The 20039-nt window shown below is 36.3% G+C and overlaps 1 protein-coding gene across 1 annotated transcript in view; it reads right to left on the bottom strand.

Moving 5' to 3' along the window:
• RAPGEF5 (Rap guanine nucleotide exchange factor 5) overlaps positions 1–20039 on the bottom strand; it is a 135656-nt gene that overhangs the window by 35866 nt on the left and 79751 nt on the right. Inside the window, exons 10-11 of the mRNA XM_081971446.1 lie at positions 12310–12428; positions 11878–11966 (exon numbers count right to left, since the gene is read on the bottom strand). Of these exons, the coding sequence (XP_081827572.1) occupies positions 11878–11966; positions 12310–12428 (208 nt within the window). The remainder of the gene's footprint in view (positions 1–11877; positions 11967–12309; positions 12429–20039) is intronic.

Below are 20039 nucleotides of genomic sequence, written 5' to 3'. Positions count from 1 at the left end.
ACTATATGAAAAGTGGAAAGGGTGGAGGGGAGGGAGGGAGGGAGGGAGAGGGAGAGGGAGAGGGAGAGGGAGAGGGAGAGGGAGAGGGAGAGGGAGAGGGAGAGAGAGAGAGAGAGAGAGAGAGAGAGAGAGAGAGAGAGAGAGAGAGAAAGAATAAGGCAATACTCCTTACTTCCTTTCTAGGTAGTGTGGCTTTAAAAAAAGAAAAAAAAAGAAAAACCTCTCTTAGCTAAATGTCCTCTGATGTTTTTTCCCCTTTGCTCTTTAATGTTCTTTCATTCACCATCTTTTGCTGTTTAGCTATCTTCCAATATAATGATTTTCTTCCTATCTAAGCAAATGTTAGAAAATAGCAGGGTTTTTTCCCCTGTTTTAAAGGGTCCTAGTTTTACTTTAGTTTATTTTGTGCTTTAAATAAAAGTATAAATGCAAATGTATCGTAATGGTGCATACTAATACATAAATGTCAGAGACAACCTTTACAAATATAGAAGTATAATAAAATATGTATTTGTAGATAAGAATACAGTGACTATTTAAATTGCAGACTTATGTAAAAATTCATGATGATACTGCATTAGAGGGAATAATAAAACAAATATATTTGCTTACTGTAGAATGGTAATACTCATAGAATTAAGCAAGATAAATTTTAGTAGGAAAAGACAATTCACAACTGCTAGAGCTGCAATTTCAGAAAGAAAAAGCACAGTATTATTGTGAAAAAACCCCACTATGCACCCTTCATTGTTCCCTTTAGCCATCTGCTCTAGGCAATTGATCAATGCTACACCTTCATGAAAGAGCTCTTTTATTCTTATGTCAGTCAAGTTACATTTATATCTTTAAAGAGGTAGGAATTCAGTTATGTGCCATATATGATATTTACTTAGAAGTATTGCTTCTACAGATAAAGCTTATTTAATTCAGAAATACATTTGTGATTTCATGTCACCAAGGCCATAAAATTGATATATTGCAGTTAGTCATTTATAAACAAGGCATGTGCTTATATCATAGCCTGGGTAGTATAAGCATAAACATTATTATATAACCTCTTCTCTCTATAGTTTTGCCACATAAAGTATCAAGAAGAAAATTTAATTGTAACGAAGTTGATTAGAGCAAAGAGTATACATAGGACTATCTTTGAAGACTAAAATATATACCTAGTTCAGAATCACTATTGCTAAACTTTCCATTATAATTAATTAGATAATATCTGCAATCCTATGCCCTGCTTCCTTTTTGTCTCTAAGGAAAATGCAAAGTGCTTTCTTTAATTGATGAAAGTCTAACTTCTTGGAGCTTAGATATATAGTTCCCAAAGAATTTCTTTGTACTTTGAGATTTCATGCGATATCCTATATAGAATGGTACCTTAAAAGACTTATTGTGAAAGACATAGGATTTCCTTGGTAACACTCTGATGGAAGGTTTTAAGGATAGTGCTTGGAATTAAAGATATAGTCCATTATTTTAATGTTATGGGCTGCTGTAAAATTATTTGTAAAATAACTAGCTACTATATTTTCCTCCTTTGTCAATCACTTTTAATAAAGACTTTTCAGGCTTTATTGCAGCACATTTAGATATAATTTGACTAAACCATCTCTAATTTTAGAGTTTCAAAGATATATAACAAGATTTACTTTTCACAAAAGTGCACCCTTTACTGTATAAGTCTGAAAAGTAATATGCACTTCCTTTCTCTAACACATATTCCTCAGTACTCTCATATATTTAAAAGTATATAATATTCAGTCCAATGACTAGTTCGGGCTTTCTATCCAGATGTATGTATTATTCTCAGCAATTACCAAAGGGCTGAATACTTTATGTGCAAAATTCAACCTAGCTTAGGTTTAAAATTGTTGCATCTGAAGGGCCACACAGATCAAACACAGCAGAAATGGAATTTTGAAGTTTTTAACGTACTTTTAACCAGAAGTAGTAACAGTCTGAAATAATGATGATTGGTTAAAAAGAAAAAGTGCAAGAAACCTGACAAGAAAAGGGATATATAATCTTGTTATATGATAAAGGTAAAGGTTCCTCTAGCACATATGTGCTAGTCATTCCTGACTCTAGGGGGCGGTGCTCATCTCTGTTTCAAAGCCGAACAGTCAGCACTATCCAAAGATGTCTTCTTGGTCATGTGGCCAGCATGACTAAATGCCAAAGGCATACAGAACGCTGTTACCTTCCCACCAAAGGTGGTTCCTATTTTTCTATTTGCATTTTTTACATGCTTTCGAACTGCTAGGTTGGCAGAAGCTGGGACAAGTAACGGGAGCTCATTCTGTTAACGCGGCACTAGGGATTCGAACCACTGAACTGCTGACCTTTCTGATCGACAAGCTCAGGGTCTTAGCCACTGAGCCAGCACATCCCTTTGTTATATGGTACCAACCGTTAAATCAGAAAGAGCAAATTGCAACATTCTTGCAAACTCCTGCTCTTTTTTTGCAGTCCAGGAATCCCCAAAACTCATGCCAAAAAAGCTCAGTAGCAAGCTTCCAAAATACAACAGAACAATTTAACATCCTTTTTTAAAAGTCCAAAATAAAATAAGAATGTATTTCATTTTAACTTTGACTCTAAAAGATTAAAAGGGAATGAAACTCTGCCCGCTATAGAGTCATTTTGGAACGAGATGGGCAACAAATACATTTAACAAATAAATAAGACAGAAACACAGCCAATAAATCAGTCAAAATTCTGATGATAATAAGGCTACAAAAACCAAGAAGGAATCATAACTTTATTGAATTATTAAATCTTTGAGTAATCTGAGAATTTTCTGTTCATGATTACTATCTTTGAATAATATAAACCAGAACATAGGTATAAAAAGCATGTCGTTATATGTATGTATGGTATCTCTGAAGACTTGTTGATATATACCAGGGGTGTCCAAACTTGGGAACTTTAAGACTTGTGGACTTCAACTCCCAGAATTCCCCAGCCAGCGGGGAATTCTGGGAGTTGAAGTCCACAAGTCTTAAAGTTCCCAAGTTTGGACACCCCTGATATATACAGTATGGTAGAAAATATTCTATCCCCAACTGACAAAATTGAGATAATGTTCTGCAAAAAAGGTGGTTAAATTTAAAACCTACGCATAGACAATTTCAGATGGAAGAAATGGCTGAAAACATTGCAAAGGGATGCTTTTTTTAACTTTGCCATCTTTCACATGCTTTGGGAGGGAAATGAATATAGTCTTTTATTTTTCACAGAAAACATCAGAAACAAGAAAATCTTTGTACTAAAAACCTTTGAGTACAGAAAACACTGGAAACACTGAAACAAATGTGCACAATGAACACAGTAACGGAGTTGTATTCTCCGCTTAAAAGTAAGGTTTTGTTCTGTTATTTGGTATATTCATTATTCTTATATCCTGCAGTATTTTTATATATGATGAGTCAAGTAAGCTGGTGCTTTCAAAGCCCAAAAAGATTCCTTGCAGCTTTGAAAATTCTCAATCCCCAACTATAAATAGTTGAAAGATGAAAAGGAACATTTCTACAATCTGTTGTATTTTATTCATGCAACTTGCTCCAACTTGGAATTTTGGTTAATATGAACAATGATACATATGTTGAATTTCAAACAAAGGACATTCCTTTTCCAATGATTTCTGTCTTAAAACAGTTCATGCAGCAAAGGAGCATTAAAATATATAAAGAAAGGTCACATATCAAATCAGCAAATTTGTTTTAATTAACAAGACAATTGTACTTGTACAACTAAAACTTTTCAGTGGGAATGCCATGTTAATGTTCAACTATCTCTGATTAATTGCAATATCTCAGAAAAGTAAAGGACCAAGGACCACAGGGAACAGGATTCTTATAAATGACCACAGCACCTTCTTCTTCAAATGTTTAACTGAAGTGCTTTAGAAAGAGGCAATGACAACTTCAAGGCAATTGACCTGATATGAAAGATGCAATATTCCAATCATTCTAAATGTCTAAATTAGCTATTTGAATTTTTCAATCACCTTTATCTTGAGGCTCAATCAGGGTCATTATAACATAATTCAAAGGACCATCATGACATTTAATGGGGATAGCATTTACATTTATTTAGCTTGCTCATTTTATTATATTCCATTTTCCACTACCCTTGGATATTTCCACAGTGTTTTTAAGATGCAAAGAAAGCATCTTAATTATTATTCTGGAATTTTTTATACAGGTAATCCTCAATTTACAACTTACAATTTACAATCAACTTAATGATTGGTCAAAGTTACAATAGCACTGAAAAAAGTACCTGCGGGATCGCATCCTACCCCATACATCCCTGCGACCAATTCGCTCTCACAGGGAGGGACTCCTCCGGGTGCCATCCACTAAGGAATGCCAGCGGGCGGCGCCCAGGAGTAGGGCCTTCTCTGTGATGGGCCCAACCCTCTGGAATGACCTCCCCTCCGATATTAGAATCACCACTGACCTCCGCTCCTTCCGCAAGAAACTCAAGACCCACCTGTTCCAATTAGCTGGCCTGGCCCAATTATAGTTTTATTCTTCAATCCTCCTGGCCGGTATTTTAAATTTCTGGGGTAGATTTCTAATGTTGTTTTAATTTTATTATTATTGTACAGATTTTTATGTAATTCGTTTTTATGGGGTTTTGATGTTTTATTATGTATATGGTATTTTAATTTTTGTCTGTACACCGCCCCGAGTCCCTTCGGGGAGAGGGAGCGGTTTATAAATTTAATTTAAAAAAAAGTGACTTCTGACCTTTTTTCACACTTATGACAATTGGAACATCCCCATGGTCATGTGATTTACCTTCGGATGTTTGACAACTGACTCACATTTATCCCAGTTATGGTGCCTCTTAGTCATGGAATCTCCTTTTGCAACCTTCTGGCAAGCAAAATCAATGGGAAACCAAGTTTCACTTAACAATTGTGTTACTGATTTAATAACTACAGTGATTCACTTAACAAATGTGGCAAGAAAAGTTGTATAATGCAGCAAAACCTACTTAACAAATTTCTCACTTAGCAGCATAAATTTTGGGCTGAGTTGTGGTTGTAAGTTGAGGACTATCTGTACTCAGTTATCATGCATGTCTATTTGAAATAGTCTTACCTAGTCTGTATTCTAATCTGCATTTTAGTTCAATATACTATTATGAAACCCTTTATTTTAATAAGCAACTATGTCTCCCTTCAATACATCTGGATGAAACTATACATTGATGATAGGTAATTAATTTGGATTTTGGTCATTACTGTATCAATACACCTTTCAGTCCCATTTGTGGATTCTAGATGTGAATGTATACATTTCTGAAAACAAGAACCAAACTTTATATATGCAGTAAAATCCTGACAGAATGATAGTACTGTCTGAAAAAAGACAAATGGATTTTTCTCTGCATACATTTACTATCATTTAATATTATATGAAATTTCAATAATGTCATAAATCAAGCAGCAAATTAAATAGGTTTTTTATTCACATATGCAACTTACATACTTACATTTAGACAGGTCCATAATTGTTTTAATATATTTTGGATTAAATGATAATATTGTCATATTTCATGTAAGGCTCAAACCAAAAAAACTCTGTAATCAGTTATTATAATAACTGAATTAAGTATATAAGAATGCATAGTTTAATTAATAACACTATATAAAACAACATGAAAAGAAGACTTTTCTTTTTGTGCTATTATATTAGAATTGTATTATTATATTCAATCATCAATACTACATCTCAGCAAATCCTTCAAAATAAATATTTCAGTTCACATGACACTCTATGTGGGCATGCAGTGTTTGAAATAGCTGCGTGGAAACGGCATGGCTATTTGCACAGCCCTGATAAATTGACACCAAATAGTTCATTCAATGGCATTAGTTCATTAAAAAATAAAATTTCACTTCTGAATAGATGCAGCAATTTCCTAAAGTGTTCCACATTTTGAATATATTTTGAATTAAACTTGTGTGCACCTGTACATCTAATGTACCAATTTAAAATCCCATAATGTCTGGCCCAGCAATTTCTGTACACATTTTGCTTATGTATATAAGCTCAGAAATGAAGTATATTCACAATACACAAGATGATTAAAAGAACTGAATTGCAATCTGTTTAACATCCAGTTCCTTAAATATCGCAAAAGAAGGAATAATGCTGTAACTTATTATGATTCCCTTTCTGAAAAATGACATCTGCTTGGTTCAGAGTTGCCATTTACTCAATGGAATCTATTCAGTCAGTGCCAGATCTAATCAACTTACAGTGTGACAATCACAATACATTGAACAATTCCAATAGAAAAGATAAATATCTGCAGCTCAGAATTGAATTATGAGCTTTTGGTGCAGTCTGAACTTGAGTGTTTGCTTGCAGACAATTCATTACCCACCTAAGTAACAACTGTCTTGTGATGTTGGATAATGGAATGCCTGCAAGCAAACAACCAAGCTCACACAGCATCAAAACTTCGCATTGAACTATATAGGTCAGTTCAATGCCCACTCAATGAACATATAAACATTTTTCCCCCTTCTCCCTTTTTAAATCACCCTGAATACTTGCAATTATACAAATAAATTAACTGGAATGAAAGCAAAAAATAAGAGAGCCAGTTTGGTTTAGTGGTTAAGGCACCAAACTTGAAAGTGGAGGACCATGAATTCAGATCCCGCCGTAGCTGTGAAAGCCAGCTGGGGAATGTTGGGCCAGTCCCTCTCTCTCAACACAACTTAACCCACCTCACAGGGTTATTTTGGGAGAAATTGGAGTGTTAGGTATGTTCTCCACTTTGAGTTATTTGTAAAAATAATAAGGGCGAAATGCAAATAAATAAATAAAAGAACAGAACAGAAATGTGTGATATATACATTCATAAATAAAAGGAAATAAATGTAAATGTTCCCCTTGCACATATGTGCTAATCGTTTCTGACTCTAGGGGGCGGGTGCTCATCTCCATTTCAAAGCCGAAGACCCAGCGCTGTCCAAAGATGTCTCCGTGGTTATGTGGCTGGCATGACTAAACACCGAGGGTGCACAGAATGCTATTACCTTCCCAGCAAATGTGGTTCCTATTTTTTCTACTTGCATTTTTACATGCTTTCTAACTGCTAGGTTGGCAGAAGCTGGGACAAGTAATGGGAGCTCACTCCATTATGTGGTGCTAGGGATTTGAATTACTAAACTGCCAACTTTTATGATCGACAAACTCAGCATCTTAGCCACTGAGCCACTTGTGTCCCATAAATGGAAAAACAATCTCACAAGTAAGCAGAAATACCAACATTAAAATATCAATTTTCAATTAGTTTTACCCACACTTTAACCAAGACAGATGAAGAAAAAATAGCTGATAAGAAAAATGTTTGTTTTGTTTGTTTTGTTTTATTGGATTTATATGCCGCCCTTCTCCCAAAGGACTTAGGGCAGCATACAGCATTAAAAAACACATATTACAAAAGTTAAAAGGACATTAGAAACAATCCAAAAATCCTTAAAAATATAGATAGGAGATTGTGACCACATCCAAAGAAAAATATACTATCCATAGGATACTACAAACTTCTTTGTTGTTGTTTTATATCTCAGTAAGCAATTTCTCAATGCAAAAGATGCAAAAGTTTTTGTGTGTGTGGAATAAATATAGCAGTTAAGAACAGAAAATTATTTAATTTATTTTACCTGGCATCAATTTATACAATTTGTTCAACAAATTAATACCGTGTTTCCCTGAAAATAAGACAGGGTCTTATTTTCTTTTGACCTCTGAAATAAGCGCTTGGCCTTATTTTTGGGGAGGACTTATTATTTTGGAGGTGCAGGAGGCGGCGAGCGTGGTCACCTCCTGGCTGCTGCTGCTGCGTTGCAATATTTTCGGGGAGGGCTTATTTTCGGGGGAGGGCGTATTTTAGCGCATGCGCTCAAAACCCAATTGGGCTTATTATCCGGGGAGGTCTTATTTTGGGGAAAACAGGGTATGTTTCACTATTTCAATTTCTAAAAAAAAAAGCTATGTACTAGTTTGCCTACTATTCCACCGCAACCATTTAAAAATATTACTATTTAGAGAACTAATTTTAGTGGAGGTGTAATATAGATCATGGCCATGTATGTTTGCTAAAACAGATTTAAACAAAATGCCTTATCACAAAGAATTTTCATATAATTCATCAAGTTCAAAACTGAAATAATTTTCTGAAAGATTTTGAAGAAAATCTGCTGTATCTTACTCGTATCTTATAAGAAACTTACATAATATTAGATATTATAAAAAGATCCCTTTGATTTAAATTAAAGATGATATACAGTACATTATATATTCTTCTAGTAACTGGTTGTATCTGATAAAACATGGTAAGGTTATGAAAACTTCTTTCATCTAAGTCTTCAATCCTTTTCTCTTCCAAATACAATCAGTGGTGACAGGTTTTTCATTAGGGATTTAGATTCAAACACAAAAAGGTGCTTAAAAATACATTTGGTTGAGTGGACATCTTCAATTCTTTAAGCCAACTAAGTTTATGCGGCAGCTAGTTTACATCGATCTCTAATCCTCTTCCTTCTTTATTTCTTATAATGAATAATTTTAACTTCATGCGGAAAAATAGTGTGATCAAGGAATAGTGTAAAAGATCAAGAATCAAAGACTGTTTCCATTTTTTTAAAGCATATACTTCTTGAAACAGTAGACATAACTTAATGACAGTTTATTTATTTGGATTTTCTAATGTCCAATATTTGTAATTAAACCTTGGGGTCCCAACTATGAATGACTTTTACCCATGGTTTTTTAAAAAACTACCATCTATCAAAATAGTTAAAATTGAGTTATGTGAATAAACCTTAACTTTTTATGGACTTTCTATATCTTAATTTATAAATTTGCTGGGAAAATACTATGAATTTGCCTATGGTATTAAAATATGTAAAATGATTGCATAGGTTTGATCTAGTAAACTTTTTGGAACTATATGTAAGTATAAATATTGAGCTAAATATTGTCTAAAAGTTTCCCAAAAGATAAACTGGTGGTAGAACTCTGGCTTAAGTTTACTATATATTGTATGCACTCATTTGCTATCTTAAGGTAAATCTCAAATTGCATAAATCACTGAGAAACAAAAAGGACAAAATGCTTCGAAAACATCATCAGGCTGTCAGCAAATAATCAGATAACATTCTGTGTGATCGGTAGTTAGGTTCTTTCCCAAGAGGGAACATAAGAGACATAAGAGAGAATGAATGTAAGAGAAGGCATAAGACAAATAAACCAAAAGGAACTGCAATGGCTGACTTCTACTGGAATTAAAAAGTGAAAGGAGCGTGAAGAATGCCTTCTAATACCTTCTCAGTGGTTTCATCCAGTTTATCATTTAAAAGTTCCTACGGCAGAATGTTTAAAGTATAGTATTGCAAGCAAACTCTGCCCACAGCCAGGAGTTCGAACCTGACAGAACTCAAGGTTGACTCAGCCTTCCATACTTCTGAGGTCGGTAAAATGAGGCTCTAGATTGTTCAGGGTGTATTATCGGATGGTATATAAGCCTAAATGCTATTGGTATCATTTAAGTGTTCAAGTTTCATCCCCCTGAAAGCTGCCTAAATGTATTGATCAAAGGCCCTAGAATGGATGTATTCCTAATGAAGAATACCTTACGTATTCTTTCTTTATTTAAAAGTACAGGTAGTCCTTGACTTACAACCACAATGAGCCCAACATTTCTGCTATTAAGTCAGAAATTTCTGCTGTTAAATGAGTTTTATGATCTTTCTTGCCACAGTTGTTAAGTGAATCACTGCCGTTCTTAAGTTACACAGTTAATTAACATGGTTTTTAAGTCAATCTGGCTCCGCCACTGACCTTGCTTCTCAGAAGGTTGCAAAAGGGGATCACATGACCCTGAGACCCTGCAACCATCATAAATATGGGTCAGTTGACAAGCATCTGAATTTTGATCATGTGACCATAGAGATGATGCAATGGTTGTAAGTGTAAAAAAATGGTCATAAATCACTTATTCAATGCTGTTGTAACTTCAAATGGTCACTAAATGAATTGTTCTAAATCAAGGACTGCCTGTATTAGAAGGAAGTATAACTAATATGGGACATTGCTACAGTACAACCACTATCAAAATGTACAGTTTAAGTTTTCACACTTCAGCTGTTATGTTTGCATCTACAAATATACTGAGGTAAATCACTGCAGCTATTTAATTATTTTAATACATACATTTTGTGTTCTTTTACTATTATTAGGGCTACATTGATTGTACATCAAGCCTGTCATTGTCAGCTCTTTTCAGAGGTAGAGGTATTTGCAAAAAATGTTCAGGGAAGTATATCACTAAATATATTTCATTGCAGCCAATTATGCTTGGATAGTTATTTTTCACCTTAATCTGGAAAGATGGAATACAGTATTAATGAGCATTGGAATAAGTGTGAGAAATGGGAAGGGGGTCAGGAAAGTAACAAAGGGTTACTGGAGAAATGAACATCAATTTATATTTTTTTCATATGTTAAAAACAAATAACCATGATGCATAATTATTGGGGAGCTCAGTGTGTTCTATAAGATTTGTGAAAGATGCACAAATAAATATAACAGGAATCTGTAGGAGAGATTACTCGAAACAAATATTCAAATGTAAAGAACACAGTGGGATTCATGGTGCCTAGCTAAAACAATCCTGACATGGCCCACCACTTTTTATGTAGCCTATGATTTGATGCTGGAGAAATTACATACAACATTACTTTGATTATGCCTGAGGAAGCACAGCTATTACACAGCCATGATTTCCATGAACAAAGTATTAATCCCTATTCATAGAGAAGTAGATCAGTAAACAGTACAATAAATCAAGCATTAGTTCTTTCTTTCTACTTATAATTTAGAAAACCTATATAGTAAGCACAAATGCCTTATGCCTAACTATGTCCTACTGATTTACAGCTAGAAAAGAAATCTGACACAGGAATGCCTAAAAATTCGTCAATGTTATTTATGATTTAATCTTTTTAATTCTTCCAAATGTGTTTATTTTTTAATAATCTCATTTGGGAAACAGCTGAGAACAATAAAAAATATTAATTCCATTTCCAAGTTTCTGTATTTCACAACCCATCTTCAACTATGGAGGGAATGCTTCAGGACAGCTAACCATCTGCTTTAATTAAAACTGTAAATAAATTGTAGGTGGTCTTGATAAACTACCGAAAGAGTGTTGGTGACAGCATTACAGCTGAAAAATAACCTGCACATCAAGCAACCTGATCAATATAATAATTGCTCCAGACTGAAACAAAAGTAAAATCTTTAGCTGAAGGCAGACAATTACTAAAGGAGGTTATTTTGTTGTACATTATGTGATGTAGGTAAGCTATTAATGCTAAAAAATTAAGAAACTGTTGGAACTAAACAAGTAGCTTTGGAGTACTTTAAATAATTGCTGACTTATAAACCCTACAGCTATATACCTCGGCTTGCTATCTTCTGATTGCCTCTTTATTCCACACCCATTGTAAATTGTTTTCTTTTATCTAGCAAGATATATTTAGCTACTGAAAGTTAATGAGATTTTTTTTAAAAAATCCTCATTTTCAAGTTTAATGTTTTTATTGTTAAATATAGATGATGAACTATATTAGCATAATAAGATGATACTACGAATGCTATGTATTTGAAACAGCACTATCTAAAACATTGTAAAATTATAATAATTTTAAGTAAAATGCTGCTTGGAAAAATACCATATTATACATATTTGCATAGTAGCTGATCAACTGTGTCTGCTAAGAACACGAGTGGATACAGAGAAACTGCTTTTTGTGAGCGTGATGTTATTATAATGTACCTGTGTCTTTGTCCTGTACTTCTTCCAGGTGCAAGTCATTCAGGAGATGCTCCAAAATCTTCTCTGGTGTCCCTGACACCACAACATATCTGTCAGAAAGGAGAGAGTCCACAGAGTCATCCTCTGTTGAAGACTGAGAACGGCTGCTCCATTCATCTTCCTCATCTTCTTCATCAATGTATTTAAAATAAGGCACATCAAATGTGTGCAAAGGCAATTCTCTGCCTGGAAACAAAGCAGAATCCTTCTTCTCTATGTGAGGGTCAAAGATCCTCAGTCTCGAACTTCCCATACTGTACGGCAAATGAAAATGACATTCCCTCAATGCTGCCCTCTCACTTTGGTTGCCAGCAACCAAATTCAGCCAGCTGCCGAGAGGTCTGCGTCAGCATGACTCCAGCTGAGTCTGAGCACCCAAGGAAAAACTCTTACCTCCAATCATTCTCGGCACTCCCAGATGTGGGGGTTGGGCTTTGTGACAACACTCTCCTAAGCACCAGCACATCTTGGTCCAGTTCCTTCACTTGAACAGTGGTCACTTCATCATCTGGCTTTAATTTGGAGAGGGAGATAAACAACAAAGAGAAAAAGGAATGAAATCTCAAGGGACTGAAAGAAAGAAGGGGTGGGGAATAGCTTTGATTAGAGCTGCATTTTCTCTCTATCGAGGCTGCCATCCGCAGCAGGCACTGCCTTTGATTTACATTCAGAAAATTCACAATGCACCAGAATTTGAGCAGTGCCTTCTTTTCCCAGGGGCACTGATAGCTGTTAATTACAAATTATTAGATTTAACACTTAAATGAAAGGACGACAGTTAATAGAAAGAGGAGCGTTCTTTAGTTTGCTTTTTGCTTGATCGAAGTTACATTCTGCTCTTGCCTACAACTTAAAATTGTTAAGGAAGTTATAACCAATTTATGCCACTCTACAGCATTTCAGTGAGTTTAACTGCTATATCAATATACTAGACCATCCTATAAAACTACTCAAGCAATGAATATGTCAAAGAATACAATATTCATTCTTGCATAGAGAGCTCACGTAACGAAAAATTAACTTCCGAAAACTAAAGCCCACTAAAAGCATGGGATTCACAAAAGATTGCCTCTTGGAAAATTAGTATTGCTGCTTGTTGTACTGACTTTTTTCTATCCCAAAACCTATTAAATGAAGGGATTATTCATAGACATACAGCCTATTAGAACAGCCTATTAGAATCTTAAAAGTGTGACTGTATAGAGCCAGAACTGTTGACTAAACAGCCTGCAGGAACTATATACTGCTTGGTGAAGAATTTTCATTTCTTCCAAGAGCTTCCTAGAAAAATCTTGCATAAAGCACACTCTGATATTATTTAAATTAAGTGTGGTAATCTGCACTCCTTCTGGCTATGTTCAAATGTAAATACTTCTCACATCCTATAAGACAATGCAAAACATAGATCCTGAATCAGATGAAAGAAACCAACTGGCTGAATATAACAGAAATTGAAAGAATTATAAAGCAATGTTATTTGATGTTTAATCTTCTTTTAGTCATCATTTTTCCATAACATGAAGGAATCTGAAAACAAATCAGCAATAGAACTATATATTGATGCCAGAGGAGTCACAGAAATAGGAAGTCTTGTCTGCACACTTTTAATATTTATATATAGGAGAGAGAGATAATAATTATTAATTTTTGCAGGTTCAGATATGCAAGTGCTAAACCAATTAACATAAACCTTTTGTTGAAAAATTCCCTTGGGAGATCAAGACATCATGTTTCAGGAATACCAATGTACAACTGTAATTTTCTATTTCACGGTATACGCTTTTGTTGCCCACAATATGCAAGTCAGACATAAAACAGCAAGCTATGTAAAATCACTTTAAAATCACATTATTTAATTAAAAAAGATTTCTCCATACAGCCTTCTCATTTTATTGTTTTCAAATCTTCCACATCAATCTTGTGCCAGGGTTTCCCAGGAGATGGTGTCGATATCCAGGGATTTGAGAAAGGTTTTTAGCATGTCCTTGTATCGCTTCCTTTGTCCCGCCCCCCCTCCCCATGCGATTGCTTTCCTTGAGAAAGCTCACCATAGCTCTTTGGGGATGTGATGGTCTGGCATCCTTACAGATGGCCTGCCCAGCATGTCTCGGCTTTCATCAGCAGGGTGTAAACTGATAGCAGACCTGCTCTGAAGAAGATTTCTTGTCCTGCCATCGGATCCTCAGAAGTCTGCGGAGGCAGGTCGTGTGGAAGCGGTTCAGTGGCCTAGTGTGCCTCCTGTATACAGTCTAGGTCTCACTGGCGTACATCAGGGTAGTTAGCATTACTGCTCGGTAGGCTCTGAGCTTTGTAGCAAGGCTTATTCCATGGCCGTCCCACCAGTTGGTCAGTAGTCAGCCAAATGCAGAGCTTGCCTTGCTGATTCTGCAGTTGACCTCAATGTCTATTGTCACCGCGCAGGAGAGGATTCTGCCAAGATATGTAAATTGGTCCACTACTTGCAGCTTTTGACCCTTCACTGTGATGGTGGGTTCTTGGTGTTGGGCTTTCGAAGCTGGCTATTGCATCACTTTGGTTTTCTTTGTGTTGATAAGGAGACCAAAGCTGTCACCTGCTGCTTCGAATTTGTCCATGCTGGCTTGCATTTCCTGCTCTGATCCAGCATTCAGGGCACAGTCGTCAGCAAAAAGGAGGTCTCGTAGCACAGTCTCCTTTATCTTGGGGACAGCCTGGAATCTTCACAGGTCCTGTATCTCAGGCTAACTCACAAGGAACTATTCTGGAAGGCATCTGACAGCATGGCTGAAAACATTCTATTGAACAGGGTTGGTGCCAACACGCATCCTTGCTTGACGCCGTTGTGACAGAAAAGACCTCTGAACCTTTTCCGTCGTCCAGAACATGAGCCATCATGCTATCATGGAACTGATATATACCATCAGGATGAATCTATCAGGACACCCAAACTGATAGATTTGGGTTTAGACAGAACTTCATGACTTACAGTGTCAAAAGTCTTGGTGAGATCCACAAAAGTGCTGTACAATTCACGATTTTATATTTACTACACTAAGAAAGACATAAAATAGTGCTTAATTATGAATCACATAGATCCCATCCAACAGCATCTATATGATACTTGCCTGCCTGTGCTGTGCTGGTTATAGTATCTGGCAGTGCCTTGTGTGTGTGTGTGTGTGTTGTGTTGTGTTTTTGTGTTGTGTTTATATTAATTATGTTGTGTATACCACAGATATTGTGCCTGGAACTTGCCAGGTAGATTATTTTTCTTTTGAAATATTGCTTTTTGTGAAAACCCTTAAATGGACAGAACAGAGAAAATCTCACCCTGCCTATTTAAGAACTAGCAAAAACAAAAATAATTTAAATTATTACTTTAGTTAAATACTTTCAAACTACATACATTTTTCCTTAAATTTGTGAATCATTAGTGGTTTCAAAAAAGGCTTTCCATGAAGGAGTAGCACAATAATTGTTTAGGAACATAGATTACAATATGAATTCATTAACTTCAGTGAGACATTTAGTATAAGGACACGGAGAACAGGAAAATTTATTTCACTGCTGCATTAGCTAAACTAACACTGATACATCTAGCAATAATCTATTTTTTATCTTCCCACAATATGATGCTGGTACCTGGGCATGACCTTGGGCTCAAAGCAAAAGATACATTTGCAGAGCATGCCAACAGCTTCAAAAGTTATAGAGGGCCCCTATTGAAAAGCAGCATGTTTAGGAAAACAGAATATGCTAATATAGTCTTGTATTTTTCTGAAAGCAATGTGGAATTAAATGTCTGTGTTTATAAAATTTGCTGTTTTGACTTAAAAACTCAAAAATATATTTCAACCTGCTTTGTGAAATTACTATTTTTTTTATTTGTATTCTAAAAAATTACCCTGGAAAATCAGGACCATAGTTCACATTTGCAATTTTATCATTTTTAGGGAAAAGTAACTAATAATGATTTCTAATTGTGAAACAAGGACTAGAAATATTGATGGTAGTTTATATTAGCTGAAACTAAACAGTAGTTTCTCTTTGATGAGAGAATTCTCAGATTGTTCACAAGCAACTCCTCCAATGAAGAAAATGCATAAACTTACAACCTGCATTAGTAATAAATTTAAACATTTATACACCGAGACATACAGACCATATATACGCATGAATACACCCACCCACAATTTTATTCATATTTTTAAATCTAAATCCATAAAGTATTTGAATCAGTTATAAATAAGAATCATTTTATCTAATATCCCAAACATATTGCAAACATATTCCAAATCAGAAAATCAATAATTATATGACCGACATATCAGTGATAATAATTATTATTGCTTCTATTGTGACAGACTTGTAAGCATTTTGCTGATGATAACAATAGTACTCAGACTTACAGTGGGGCAAAAAAGTATTTAGTCAGCCACCAATTGTGCAAGTTCTCCCACTTAAAAAGATGAGAGAGGCCTGTAATTGGCATCATAGGTAGACCTCAACTATGAGAGACAAAATGAGAAAACAAATCCAGACAATCACATTGGCTGATTTAGAAAGAATTTATTTGCAAATTATGGTGGAAAATAAGTATTTGGTCAATATCAAAAGTTCCTCGCAATACTGTTATATGTCCTTTGTTGGCAATCACAGAGGTCAAACGTTTCGTGTGAGTCTTCACAAGGTTGGCACACACTGTTGCTGGTATGTTGACCCATTCCTCCATGCAGATCTCCTCTAGAGCAGTGATGTTTTGGGGCTGTTGCTGGGCAACATGGACTTTCAACTCCCTCCAAAGATTTTCTATGGGGTTGAGATCTGGAGACTGGCTAGGCCACTCCAGGACCTTGAAATGCTTCTTACGAAGCTACTCCTTCATTGCCCGGGTGGTATGTTTGGGATCATTGTTATGTTGAAAGACCCAGCCATGTTTCATCTTCAATGCCCTTGCTGATGGAAGGAGGTTTGCACTCAAAATCTCACAATACATGGCCCCATTTATTCTGTCCTGTACACAGATCAGTCGTCCTGGTCCCTTTGCAGAGAAACAGCCCCAAAGCATGATGTTGCCACCCCCATGCTTCACAATAGGTATGGTGTGCTTTGGATGCAACTCAGCATTCTCTCTCCTCCAAACACGACGAGTTGTGTTTCTACCAAACAGTTCTATTTTGGTTTCATCTGATCATATGACATTCTCCCAATCCTCTTCTGGATCATCCAAACGCTCTCTAGCAAACTTCAGACGGGCCCGGACATGTACTGGCTTAAGCAGGGGGACACGTCTGGCACTGCAGGATCTGAGTCCCTGGCGACATAGTGTGTTACTGATGGTAGCCTTTGTTACGTTGGTCCCAGCTCTCTGCAGGTCATTCACTAGGTCCCCCCGTGTGGTCCTGGGATTTTTGCTCACCGTTCTTGTGATCATTTTGACCCCATAGGGTGAGATCTTGCGTGGAGCCCCAGATCAAGGGAGATTATCAGTGGTTTTGTATGTCTTCCATTTTCTAATTATTGCTCCCACAGTTGATTTGTTTACACCAAGCTGCTTGCCTATTGCAGATTCAGTCTTCCCAGCCTGGTGCAGGTCTACAATTTTGTTTCTGGTGTCCTTTGACAGCTCTTTGGTCTTCACCATAGTGGAGTTTGGACTGTGACTGTTTGAGGTTGTGGACATGTGTCTTTTATACTGATAACAAGTTCAAACAGGTGCCATTGATACAGGTAATGAATGCAGGACAGAGGAGCCTCTTAAAGAAGAAGGTACAGGTCTGTGAGAGCCAGAAATCTTGCTTGTTTGTAGGTGACCAAATATTATTTTCCACCATAATTTGCAAATAAATTCTTTCCAAATCAGCCAATGTGATTGTTTGGGGTTTTTTTTTTTTAAATTTTGTCTCTCATAGTTGAGGTCTACCTATGATGCCATTTACAGGCCTCTCTCATGTTTTTAAGTGGGAGAACTTGCACAATTTGTCGCTGACTAAATACTTTTTTGCCCCACTGTATATACTGCTTCATAGTGCTTTACAGCACTCTCTAGGTGGTTTACAAAGAGCATATTGCCCGCAACAATCTGGGTCCTCATTTTACAGACTTCAGTAGGATGAAAGGCTGAGTCAACCTTGAGCCAGTCAAGATTGAACTGCTGACAGTGAGCAGAGAGCTAGCCTACAAAATTGCATTCTAATCAGTGTACCACCACAGCTCCTTATGATGTGTCAGTTATCTTTCCTAAATTGTTTTCTTCCCATTTAGGTAACTGGATGTTTCTGTCTAATAAAAGAGTATGCCTTGTGCACCTGTGACAAGAGAATTTTATTGGTCTATATTTCCAGTTATCCTCCCACATCCTACATTTCATAATTTGGACCTACTCTTTGGATGAATAATTTCAAAAACATTTCTAAAAGATATTTCTTTCCACTGAAGAAGTTAACTTTCTTCATTATACTACCTTAAAATTAATCTTTTTCCTTTAAAATATTTATTAATCTACATATATATGCACGAGTGTAATAGCACACTTTTAATTCCCAAGGAAAAATTATATCAAGGAATTCTGAGACAAAAAGTAGACTCATATATGAAAATCACAATCATGAATGGACAAACATGTAACTGTAAAAATGTACTTATTAGCAAATAGACAGAACAGAATAAGAGAGTTAGAAGAGTCCTTGAAAGTTTTCTAGACCAATCCCCAGCTCAAGCAGGAAACTTTCAGCTGGCCAGCTGAGTTCACCCTTTTTAAAGCATTTTCCCCCCTCCCCAGGCTCCAGAGCCTTTATAGGAGCCTGGGGAAGGCAAAAAGAGCCTCTTCTGTCTGTTCCCCCCCCCCCGAGGCCCTCCGAAGGCTTCATGAGCTTCCCTGAAGCCTCTGGAACGCAAAAAACCGGCCCTACAGGCAAACCGGAAGTTTGGGAACGGATTTCCGGTTTGCTCGGAGGTTCATTTTGACTGCTCCAGAGGCTTCAGGGAAGCGTCCTGAAGGTCCCTGAAGTCTCCGGAGGGCTTTCGGGAGGGCAGGGGGGCTGTTTTCGCCCTCCCCAGGCTCCTATAAAGCCTCTGGAGCCTGGGGAGGGCAAAAAAAGCATGCAAAAAATGGGGGGAGCACCTGTAGTGCGAGCATGCGCACAGGGGGGGTCGCACATGCACACAGTGGGGTCGTGCATTGCATTATGGGTGTGGCATGCCCACACATTACCCCCCTGCGCGTCCCCCACTTATGGCACGCGAGCCAAAAAAGGTTCGCCATCGCTGCCCTAAACCATTCCAGACAAGTGACTGTTCAGTCTCTTCTTAAAAGTCTCCACTGAAGGAGCATCTACAACTTCTGAAGGAAAGTCATTCCACTGGTTAATTGTTCTCACTGTTAGGAAATTTCTCCTCTGTTCTAGATTGAATCTGACTTTGATTAATTTCCATACATTGTTTCTGTACATAAATACATTTAAAATAAAACAGTGGAAGAACATTACCACTAGAACTTAACTTGCAATAAGAAAAGGGTTGACTGAGTGCCCAAGCAACTGAAAAAATAAAATTATAGTACAGAAGCATCTCTCTACAGGAACTATAAGGATAAACCAACTAGACAGAATGTGGAATTTCCTTTCTATGAATTTTTCTTGATATTCGGGAGTTCCATAGATAAATAATCAGAATGGACAGATTAAACCAGTATAGAAAAAGCATATAATTCCAACTTCAGAATAGCTAACATGTATTTATGTTTGCTTATTCATATATCTGAACAACTGAATCTTTGAGGACTTTAACTATTTCTTAGTTCTGCTTTCTGCCTGAAAATTATAGATAATTATGTGATGGTATTTCAATAGCATGGTCATACAAAGTTCATAAAAGTAAGGCAGAACATACAGATCAATTAAAGATACCTCATTCAAACTTAATGTAACACAATAAATTAGTTCTATCTGGCAGACAAGATAAAGTAAAACAACCAAGAATAGGTTACACAATCTTCGGTAAGCATGAAAATCCCCTATTTTGTTGCATTTTTTGCTGTAAATATATTATGAAATAGTCCCACTTCGGAACACACAAAACTATAAGAATCTGACAATATAAAACCATGACAAAAATAACATTTCATATTTGTAATGCAAAGTAAT

Source organism: Natrix helvetica (genome assembly GCF_964273705.1).
Source record: "Natrix helvetica genome assembly, chromosome: Z".
NCBI lineage: Eukaryota > Metazoa > Chordata > Lepidosauria > Squamata > Natricidae > Natrix > Natrix helvetica.
This window is presented reverse-complemented; position numbering and strand designations above follow the sequence as displayed.